The sequence below is a fragment of the Oncorhynchus kisutch genome, linkage group LG14 (genome assembly GCF_002021735.2).
Source record: "Oncorhynchus kisutch isolate 150728-3 linkage group LG14, Okis_V2, whole genome shotgun sequence".
Lineage (NCBI taxonomy): Eukaryota > Metazoa > Chordata > Actinopteri > Salmoniformes > Salmonidae > Oncorhynchus > Oncorhynchus kisutch.
In genome coordinates this window covers 47,585,598-47,596,880 of record NC_034187.2, presented here as the reverse complement: position 1 = coordinate 47,596,880, position 11,283 = coordinate 47,585,598, and the positions used below count along the sequence as shown (strand labels likewise).

The following is an 11,283-nucleotide window of genomic DNA, read 5'->3' as shown; positions in this document are numbered from 1 at the left end:
AATATTTAAATGGAGAGATTGAGCATTCTTTTTAGTCCAGGATTAAGCATCGGGGTAAACTGGCCCTTAAAGTATTAAACACATAAGTAACAGTAATAATAGATCATGCAAAAGCGATGACTAAAAGGATAGCAAGAATTGCATCATGGATGTATTTTCCCGGGAGTCTATAGGAAAGACTACAGTATCTTAATCAGTCCAGTGAAGAGGTCATTGTCAGAAACTGTACATTGTGTACAAAGCTGAATAACACGCTCTGTCTATATTCATTTTTTTTTTAGATGTAATAGGCCTACAATATTTTAGGTTAGGCTACTGACATGATGACTAATGACACTATTGGTGAGGGGACCAAAGGGATGTTGAAAATATGGTGCATATCAATAGATTTTATTAAAACCAAGAAAGAACAACAATGACGATCATGACAACCACGTGTAGCATCAACATAACATAATAATAGCAAGAATATTACAACCCAAAACAACGTGTTTCTCATTTAAAGTTATAATTTTGGCAAAGATAGTTTGTGTAAATAGGTAGGCATTCTCATTCGGGATATCAAAAACAAATGACTTATTAGACTCACTATAGCAAACATGATAGCATTGGCAAGAGATAATTGAACCGTTCGGCTGTTAATTAACTTAGTGTTAAATATGCAGCATCACTTCAGTGCATCCATCACAAACTCAAGTCCCACCCCTTTCCTGAACTTTCATATACTTTAATGTAACAATTCAACAAAACACCCAAATCTTGCATACCTATTTTGTACTGTACACCCTCATACATACAGTTGAAGTCGGAAGTTTACATACACTTAGGTCGGGGTCATTAAAATTTGTTTTTCAACCACTCCGCAAATTTCTTGTTAACAAACTATAGTTTTGGGAAGTCGGTTAGGACATCTACTTTGTGCATGACACAAGTAATATTTCCAACAATTGTTAGACAGATTATTTCCCTTATAATTCACTATATCACAAGTTGGGTCAGAAGTTTACATACACTAAATTGACTGTGCCTTTAAACAGCTTGGAAAATTCCAGAAAATGATGTCATGGCTTTAGAAGCTTCTGATAACAAAGGACATTGTGAAGATGCTGGAGGAAACAGGCACTAAAGTATCTATAACCACAGTAAAATGAGTCCTTTATCGACATAACCCGAAAGGCCGGCAAGGAAGAAGCCACTGCTCTAAAACCGCCATAAAAAAAGCCAGACTACGGTTTGCAACTGCACATGGGGACAAAGATCATACTTTTTGGAGAGAAGTCCTCTGGTCTGATGAAACAAAAATAGAACTGTTTGGCCATAATGACAATTGTTATGTTTGGAGGAAAAAGGGGGAGGCTTGCAAATCAAAAAACACCTCAATCCTATAGAAAATTTGTGGGCAGAACTGAAAAGGTATGTGCGAGCAAGGAGGCCTACAAACCTGACTCAGTTACAACAGCTCTTGTCAGGAGGAATGGGCCAAAATTCACTCAACTTATTGTGGGAAGCTTGTGGAAGACTACCCAAAATGTTTGACCCAAGTTAAACAATTTAAATGCTACAAAATACTAATTGAGTGTATGTAAAATTCTGACCCACTTGGAATGTGATGAAAAAAATCTAATCTGAAATAAATAATTTGACTATTATTCTGACATTTCACATTCTTAAAATAAAGTGGTGATCCTAACTGACATAAAACAGGGAATTTTGTACTTGGATTAAATGTCAGGAATTGTGAAAAACTGAGTTTAAATGCATTTGGCTATGGTGTATGTAAACTTCCAACTTCAACTGTACCTACCCCTCTCTCCCTACCAGCTCCCTTGCTCTTCTTGCCTGCCTTCCCTCTATCGAGCCACCCCAGTAAAAGCCCCCTGGGCAGCAGAAGCAGTAGCGTTGGCAGCTGCCTGGCGTACAGCCTGATTGGACATCACTCCAGTGGCAAACTCAGCCTGAGCCTTCACGAAGCTGGCACCAGTCTGCCTGTACAGAGAGTGGACCTGGAGGGGAGAGGAAGACAGGCTTTGATACATGATACATAAGGGCAATTCCACAGTAACAGAGTGATGCCAAGACTCCGTTTTTCACTTTAAAATGTACAGTTGATGTCAGAAGTTTACATACACATTAGCCAAATACATTTAAACTCATCCTATTCCTTCCTCCACCATGTTATATTTGATAACAGGCCATTGTCTACCTACTGTAATTACTCCACACTGTCCTGATTTGCCCTAGCATACAATACACTTTAGCCTGGTTAAACCAGGTTAAGTTCCCCTCCCTACTACGCCTTCATTTCAGGTTTACCCTCTTGAGCATGACAACCCCAATGGCAGCCTGGGCAGTGAATAGGATGGCATTGAGCATCATGATCACACCAACAGGCACGCTAGTCTTCAGAGCAGCCAGACTCACTATCCAGCCGCTGAGCAGAACCGGGAGGGAAGGAGAGAGAGGGACAGTCACAAAAAGAGACATAGTGGGAGTGTGAAGAAGGATAGGTGTGAGGAATGTACTGTACAGGAGATTTAACAATATAAAAAGGTTAAGTAAAACTACAATAGTAATTGTAACAGTCGTAAGATAGTCCTAGACAATGGTTGGCTTGTTCGTGGCACATACCTGAAACCCCATCCAGGAATGCCAATGGTCATGATGACATAGACAATCACTTGGATGAAAAAAATGAAGAAGAAGGCGAAGAAGTTGAAGGAACTGTCACTCCTGAAAGGAAAAATGCATTTATAGGTTCACTTAACCTGATATAAACAGAAGGAATCTAAATAGATCTGTTTTGTAATGATAAGCCCCTAAATTAAAATTGTCCAATAGTATGCACCTGAAGGCTTTGTACACAGGCCTGTACCAACAGACGAAGGAGCAGGGGGTGAAGAGGAGGACCCAGAGGATGGCGAGGCCCAGCCCAACACCACCAGAAGTGTCCACACAGAACAGACTCAGGTAGGAAATTAAGTTAAATGCCAGTGTGCAGGCAGTGACTGGGAGAGGGGGAGAGAATGAAGACAAACAGAAGAACGTATGATGGGTGAAGTGAGGAGGGAGAGCAAGGGAGTGAGTGAGGGGAGTGAATGAGAGCATGAAAAGTGAGGGGGAGAAAGGGAGTGAAGAGTAGAAAAGGGGGGAAAGAGAAAGGAGATAATGGAAGTTATAGAGATGCAGACCAGAGATGGATAGGTATGTAGGCAAAATAAGAAGAAAAAGGTAAGGAGGTCAGAACTACAGTTTGGATACTAGAGCACTTTAAAGTTGCATTGGAAGGAAAAAGGATAAAGAGATAAAGGTACACTGACTGCACACAGGTCCACTTTTTGATTATAATGTATCACTTTTAAATTGGTCTAAATTAATTTGAGAAATCTCTACTTTTTAACAGTGTCATTAACTATTAGGTAACATTCTTAACTGCTAAACATTTTCATTAATCATTCAATCTGAGCATTACTATCATCATTATTTCATGTAAGTGTTACTTGTTACAGATGACTTCACCAGAAAGGCCAAAGACAGCCAGCAAGGCACAGACAGGGAAACTCACACATCCAGTAGTAATACATGATAGAGACAGTGTGTTGGAAGCTCTGGCTGATCTCCATGTTGATGTCTTGGTAGAAGCAGGGTCCCACAGGGCAGAAAGTGGGCAGGGGAGGCCAGTTATTCTGACGAGCTGACAGAGAGATGAGGCAGTTAGGAACCAGCGTAGGGTAATCTTCCCTTCATTAACACAACCACCACCCCCCTCCATCATTTCATATCAGACTTCTGGATCCACTTTTTCCTCTCAAACCAATCTCTATCATCACCACCACCTCACTCTCTTACTGGCTCCAGGGCCAAGGGCGTATGAGTTCAGCTCCCTCTCCCTCCTCTCCAGCTCACGGGCTTTCTTCTCCAGCTCTTCCTGCTTCTTCAAGAGTTCTGCTGTGGTGGCGTTGACCGCTGTCTGCTAAAGAGAGAGAAAAGGACAACGTCAGGCTTTAATGCAGAGCTGAATATAGCTCCATATACCTTAGTAGATACAGTAGATTAACTTGATTTAGTAGAAATTAGTCTGATAAGTTCAGGTGCTCCATGTCAAGCTAGTAAATAAACATGTGGAAATTGAATTATCACACAGAGATATGACTTGCTTGTCTATGAGTATAATTTATAGCTGTATAGGGTTTGTTCTAGAACCTGCACAGGTGACTCCTGAGAATTGTTTCATACATATGGAACAAGTACCTGGGGGGTGAAGGAGGTGCCATAGTTGCGGGGCTCTGTAGGCGTAGTCCTGCTGGGTGGGGTTGTTGCAGGAACAACAGGTTGGGGGCCAGATGGGGAGGTGGCTGCATAGGCTGGTGGTGGGGGCTAGAGAGTGCATGAGAATAAGAACTCGACCTATATCATTACCAATAACGTTTATAATGATCACAAACAAAGAGTGGCTTAGAGCATATCCCCCAAAAAAGAGTGGTGCATCCTGGCATGTTACCACATCCAATTGCTTGGAATGTAGTGGCATTCCTGCTACTCTATTGAAGCACAAACCATACTGAATTACTATTACTGCATATACTTAATCTCCAAAGCATTCGTATTCTGAAAAACACATAACTACACATCTCTTACCCCATTTTTATTGTCAAATGGGTTGTAAAGATCCAGTGTGGCATACTCAGTGTTGCTGCTGTGTTGAGTCACTGCAGGGTCCTGACATAGACAAGATAAACATCATAAAAGCAATCACTCTCTGGCTACGTCATAGAGATCCTCTTCAATTCCTATTAATATATAATCTTATTCGACCTGCTAATTCTATGGGTTACATCCTAATGGCACCCTATATGGTTCAGTACTTTCAAAAATAGTACACTATGTAGGGAATAGGGTCACATTTGGGAAGTAGCCTTGATCACATAAGTATCAATAGGGCAGCTTTCATTCAATGAGCCCTTTGGAACATGTTTTAATGTACAGCTACTAAATAGATTATTCGAATAGCCTGGCTTAGAGCAGGGAGAAAGCAGCATCACATGTCATAAGTAACAGCATGTCTGCTATTACATTACTGCAACAGGCGAAACATCAAACACCTTTTTCATCAAAATTGTAGCTAAATGAATAAAATAACAGTAGCTAAATATTTGCAGTTTGCATTTCATATATATATATATATATATATATATATATATATATATATATATATATATGTTTCACCTTTATTTAACCAGGTAGGCCAGTTCTGCCCCTGAACAAGGCAGTTAACCCACTGTTCCTAGGCCATCATTGAAAATAAGAATGTGTTCTTAACTGAATGATGTAGTCAAATAAAAGGTACAATAAAAAAAAATGTAAAGAACAAGTTCTCATTTACACTGCGACCTGTCCAAGATAGAGCATAGCAGTGCGACAAAAATAACAACACAGAGTTAGTTACACATGGGATAAACAATATCACCTGGAATGGGTTGTGGGCGTCGCCTGGTTCCGAAAAACTTGTGTATTTTGACATTTTTTTTTACAGAAATTGTGTATGCCCTGCCTACTCTGTTCAAATAGAAAACTACTGACACTAGGCTAACAGTTAGCCTCTGAAATAACTGGAAACAGGCTGTTGGCTATCTAGCTAGTTATTTTCTGCTGACTTGGTTAGCTAGCTAGCTAGCTAGCAGTAGCAAGCCACAGCCCCTCCCTAGCTTAAAACAACAAAATAACAGTTCAGATGTTATGGCTGTATCAGGAGTGTCATCGTCTAACTAACCGGTTATTAATAGATGTCAGTTTAAGATGTATTGCCAAATATAACACAACTGTAACCTAGCTAGAAAGCTCACATCATAGCAAAATCGCTGTCCTCGTTCTGTTATCAACCTAAAACGTTGCCACAATCTGTCAGGATATTGTCGAAAATGTGTATCTATTTATTTAATTGACTTGGCTAGCTATATCCTTGTTTATCAGTTAAAGCCGTTTCTCCTTCAATAGTATTTATTTTGGTGGATTCCCTTTGTTATTGCCTGCAAAAATTGGCCGCTGTACAAACGAACGTGACCCAGGAAGTAATATCATGTGACTGCGGTGACAGAAGAAGCACGTGCGAAGTGAGGGGGCGTGTGCTTTTGTGAGTGGCCAAAATGATTACCCACCGCATTTTCGAACGCTTCTATTAGCTGATGTACAGTGCATTCGGAAAGTTTTCAGACCCCTTACAAAAAAAGATTTGAAACTGCAGTGAAAGTGCAGTAACTACAGTCAACTGTGGGATTTTGGACGTAATAACTGCAAAGTAACTGCAGATACACTGCAAAATTACTGCAGTAAAAAAAACGGTGTTCTTTTACACGCAGTTTTTGCAACATACTCCAGCTATATACTGCACTCTGACTGCAATCTTTTTTGTTGTTGTAAGGGACCCCTTAACTTTTTCCACATTATGTTACGTTACAGACTTATTCTAAAATGTATTTAAAAAATCGTAATCAATCTACATCAATCTATTTTATTTTGGCAAATTTATATAAAATACAAATCAGAAATACCATATTTACATAAGTATTCAGACCCTTTGCTATGAAACTCGAAAATGAGCTCAGGTGCATCCTGTTTCCATTGATCATCCTTGAGATGTTTCTACAACTTGATTGGAGTCCACCTGTAGTAAATTCAATATATTGGACACAATTTGGAAAGGCACAAACCTGTGGATGTCAGAGCAAAAACCAAACCATAAGGTCAAAGGAATTGTAGAGCTCAGAGACAGGATTGTATCGAGGCACAGATCTGGGGAAGGGTAACAAAACATATCTGCATCATTGAAGGTCCCCAAGAACACAGTGTCCTCCATCGTTCTTAAATCGAAGAAGTTTGGAACCACCAAGACTCTTCTTAAAGCTGGCCGCCTGGAGTTCCTCTATGGAGATGGGTGAACCTTCCAGAAGGACAACCATCTCTGCAGCACTCCACGTTCTCCATGTTTTTCAGCGGCAGGGACTGGGAGACTAGTCAGGATCGAGGGAAAGATGAACGGTGCAAAGCACAGAGAGATCCTTCATGAAAACCTGCTCCAGAGCACTCAGGATCTCAGACTGGAGTGAAGGTTCACCTTCCAACAGGACAACGACCCTAAGCCTACAGCCAAGATAATGCAGGGGTGGCTGTGACAAGTCTCTGAATGTCCTTGAGTGGCCCAGCCAGAGCCCGGTCTTGAACCCGACCGAACATCTCTGGAATGACCTGAAAATAGCTGTGCAGCGACTCTCCCCATCCAACCTGACAGAGCTTGAGAGGATCTGCAGAAAAGAATGGGAGCTATTCCCCTAATACAGGTGTGCCAAGCTTGTAGTGTCACACCCAAGAAGAATCAAGGCTATAATGTCTGCCAAACAAAGCACCTTCACTGAGTAAAGCGTCTGAATATTTATGTAAATGTTTATTTTATTTTATTTTTTTAAATAAATTTGCAAACATTTCTAAACCTGTTTTTGTTTTGTCATTTTGGGGTATAGTGTGTAGATTGATGAGGGAAAACAATAATCGCCTTTAGAATAAGGCTGTAACGTAACAAAATGTGGAAAAAGTCAAGGGGTCGGAATACTTTCCGAATGCACTGTATCATGACAAAATACACAGTGTCCCCAAAGATTGTTCTATCTGTAATATTACTGTCTTGCTAACGTGCAAGACGTTGTATGCTAAATTAACGAGAGAAAAAACACAATTGATCCAAATGGTTGGTAGATGCAGTTATTTCGAAATGAACATGCATTCGATGCTACCTATGATTTTGTTATCTGATCCACTTTTTTTTTTCACTGTGTAAATTGACTGGAGTTACATTTGAAGTGCCCATCCAAGAACGCTCAAGGTCATTGGCCACAGATAAAATGTCGACAAATCACGTGATATGTCCAGTAGCTTTGATTGGACTGATCATGTCAGTATCATACTTTCAAAATCTTAGCTAACAGTCATCATCATGAATCAAGTCGACAATCCACTGGGAAATCCTTTTTAATCCTTGAAGAGAAACTATAGATAAAAAGTATCAGTGGTCATCGGCCATTGGACATAAACATTACACACAAGATGGAAATTGCAAACTCAACAATCAGTGACAGTGGCTAACTGCAAGCATTGCAAAGCAATCACTAGCCTGCTATTCAGTGGAGTGGCTGTGTGCTCCCCAATGATAAACATTCAACTTTGGCCATGCTGTCATGGCTTTGAATGGCTTTGAACGGTCATCCAACTCGGAATTGTAAATCCGGCCTCTTTCTAGAGCTACGACCTGAAGATCAATGACATCATCATGACTCAATCCTGTTTTTTTCAGAGTTCCCAGTTGTTTTGAAAGCACCATAAATCCAGAGAATGCCAGACTAACAACATTTGTCCACGAAGGACTGCCGTGCCACCTTCCTGTTCAAATGAGCACAGCACAACAAGGTGAGTCCAAAAATGTATTGTATGCTGCTGCATAAATGATGTAATATGCCAGGGAGATATATACTGTAGCTAAGAAAGTAATACTAAGTGTATGTTGTGTAGTAAGATGTTAGTAGCCCATGTGCCTCACTCTAATAGATTGGTCTATTTACCCCTCTTAATTACTGTTCTGACTTGGTGGTGCACATTTAGCCTATAACCTGTTTTAGAGAAAAGTCGTCATCAAATATTGTAAGAGCTTTCATTGTCTGCTTATATGCCCACTTTATTTATCCTACAGTTCTGACTTGGTGTACAGGGAGAACACTGTAAGAATGGCCCATGTTCTCAAATCTGTAGCTGTACATTTCAAAAGTGCCAAACAAATAGTTATATTGACTACGTCCGTCCCAGCTCGCTCATTAGTGTCTTAATCGAAATTACGGATTGCCTCTTATCCGTTCGTTGTACCCTTATGTCAGGGGTGGGAAAACTTTTTGGCTTGAGGACCACATCGTGATTTGTTGGGGGACCAATTTTTTGTTAAAATCAATTTGCAGGGGCCTCCCGGGTGGCACAGCGGTCTAAGGCACTGCATCGCAGTGCTTGAGGCGTCACTACAGACCCAGGTTTGATCCCAGGCTGTGTCACCGCTGGCCGTGACTAGGAGACCCATGAGGCGGCGCACAATTGGCCCAGCGTTGTCCGGGTTAGGAGAGGGTTTGGCAAAAAGGGGTAAAAGGGGTAAAAAAAAAAACATTATGTATTGCGGGCCGGATTGAAGTGCACGGCGGGTCGTACTTTGCCCCCCCTTGCCTTATGCATAGTTTGTACATCTCAATTGTCAGTAGAAAGCACATTTGTTTAAGCAAGTCAGCCATATCAGCTGTTTTTTTTAAGGCAGTAAATAAGGCTGCTTCGCTACCAGATAATGCCCCGCTAATTGCCAGGTGTAGCAGTAAGATGTTGGGACAGCTTTATGTTGGCCCTAACATTTTGTGTGCACCGTTTGTCACCATTATTGTGCAATTAATGTATTGTTTAGTGTTGTGTAGTAGCTTTGCTGGCATGCTTCTTCTTTTTTTTTGCCCCACCAATATGTACATGCTAAAATCGCCACTGCCTACATCAATGCAGTTTACAGCCTATGGATAATAGTTGTGTATTCACTTGATAACAATAATACATTTGTCATTGCACTTTGTTCTTGTAACCCAGATATAACAATTGTATTGTCTAAAAACGTAGGCCTATGCCCAGTCAATAGTGGAGCTTTGCATGTCCAGGGACCACAGAGGGCAGCGTAGGTGAACGCACTACAGAGCTGCCATTTCGTAATCTCTTAATGAAAATGTATTGCACTTTGACAGGTCAATATTTTGCCTATAGTCCTTATATCCAGCTAATGAATAGCCTAATATCTAGCTAATATTCCATTTTTACTTCGGCTACAAATCACGTTTGAGAGGCTTTGAAGCCACTGGTGGGCGATAACATCAAATACAATTTTATCGGTCACATACACATGGTTAGCAGATGTTAATGCGAATGTAACGAAATGCTTGTGCTTCTAGTTCCGACAGTGCAGTAATATCTAAGAAGTAATCTAACAATTCCACAACAACTACACACAAATCTATTTGCACTCCCCAGTAGCAGCAGTCTTCCATAGGAATGAATGGCATTCTACTGTATTTCAATTAAATGTTTGTAGGACAAAATTACAATAAGTATTTTTGTTGTTGTAGAACAGTAACATTAGTAACCTCTAAGAATGAAACTTTAACCTAAATGTTTTTATATATATGTTTTGTGTTTTTCTCATAATATATAATTATGCATTTAAGGTGTCTGTAATATAATGATGTGGCAAAAGCGAATGTAGACATTAATAAATGCATTTCTCTAGCTTCCAAAATATGTTTTACAACGGTGGGGGAGTGCCAATGCAGAGACGGTGGTTTCAAAACAGCGTCTCTTATCAGTCATCTAGTGTATATATAAATTATTGTCCAAAACCCCTCTTGACTGCTGCAGGTCACATCTGTATTTTTAGATTCTGCAATACATTTTATGATATCCATGCCACTTCATCACAAACATTTTGTTCCCCCTGCTTTTAATTATGCCCAATGTGGCAATTCCATTCAGGACAAATTAAGAAAAGGCTGACCACCACAGGGTGTCACTGTTGCTCCTTAAATTATTAGGCCAGTTCTTGCCTTGGCCCTGGGGCAAAAGGAAACCACTGCCGATTCATACAGATTCGGTGGTTAAATTGAGCTGGTGGAGCTGGGCTCCTGCACCTTGGGTCAAAGTGGAATAGGAAAGAAAGTAGGATAAAAGTACTAACCCTAATGCTAGAATTGTAATCAGTGCTTGACTTGGACTGAAATAGGTGCCGGTGTTGTGCCGAAAATCTCCCCCCTGCCAGAGCCCCCCAACCTTTAGGACAGTGGCTGAGGACACCCTGGCCTAACACCTTGATGTACCTGGCCCGACCCCACCTGCCCCCCCAACCTGCTTATTGCTGCCACCCCAACACACACACACTCAGAAACTCAGGAATCCAGCTTTACTGACCTTGATGTCTTTATGAAAGCCATCTGACCATAGCGTTTTGCAGTGTTTGTACCCTCTATAGCCACACATGATGTTTGAGCCTTTTGGTCATACTGTATAAGACCCCGATTTAATACTGGATCGGAAACCGACTGTTGTTCTTTCCTTATTGAAATGGTGAATAAAAGGACGACTATGCTTTCAATGTGTCAATTGTATGCAATGCAAAGTACGCTAAAGACAGCCATTGTGAATTCAGTGGGTTTATTTTCATTGTTGTCAACAAGACAT

At 40.7% G+C, this 11,283-nt stretch overlaps 1 protein-coding gene across 1 annotated transcript; it reads right to left on the bottom strand.

Moving 5' to 3' along the window:
• Positions 1-1,717: 1,717 nt before the first annotated feature.
• LOC109903808 (secretory carrier-associated membrane protein 3-like) lies at positions 1,718-6,061 on the bottom strand. The gene is made up of 9 exons (XM_031788454.1): positions 5,465-6,061; positions 4,636-4,716; positions 4,249-4,374; positions 3,847-3,970; positions 3,563-3,691; positions 2,846-3,005; positions 2,629-2,730; positions 2,314-2,431; positions 1,718-2,003 (listed from the first exon to the last, which is right to left on the bottom strand). The coding sequence occupies exons 1-9, from the start codon at positions 5,516-5,518 to the stop codon at positions 1,851-1,853; spliced, it is 1,047 nt and encodes a 348-aa protein (XP_031644314.1). The 5' UTR covers positions 5,519-6,061; the 3' UTR covers positions 1,718-1,850.
• Positions 6,062-11,283: the final 5,222 nt, after the last annotated feature.

Excerpts from the sequence above, each read along its gene's own strand:
- LOC109903808 (XM_031788454.1), bottom strand. The coding sequence starts at position 5,518 with ATGTCAAAATACACAAGTTTTTCGGAACCAGGCGACGCCCACAACCCA. Across the intron at positions 2,731-2,845 it reads CCTGTGTACAAAGCCTTCAG|GAGTGACAGTTCCTTCAACT; the intron begins GTGCATACTATT and ends TTTTCCTTTCAG. Across the intron at positions 2,004-2,313 it reads GGGTTGTCATGCTCAAGAGG|GTCCACTCTCTGTACAGGCA; the intron begins GTAAACCTGAAA and ends TCTCCCCTCCAG.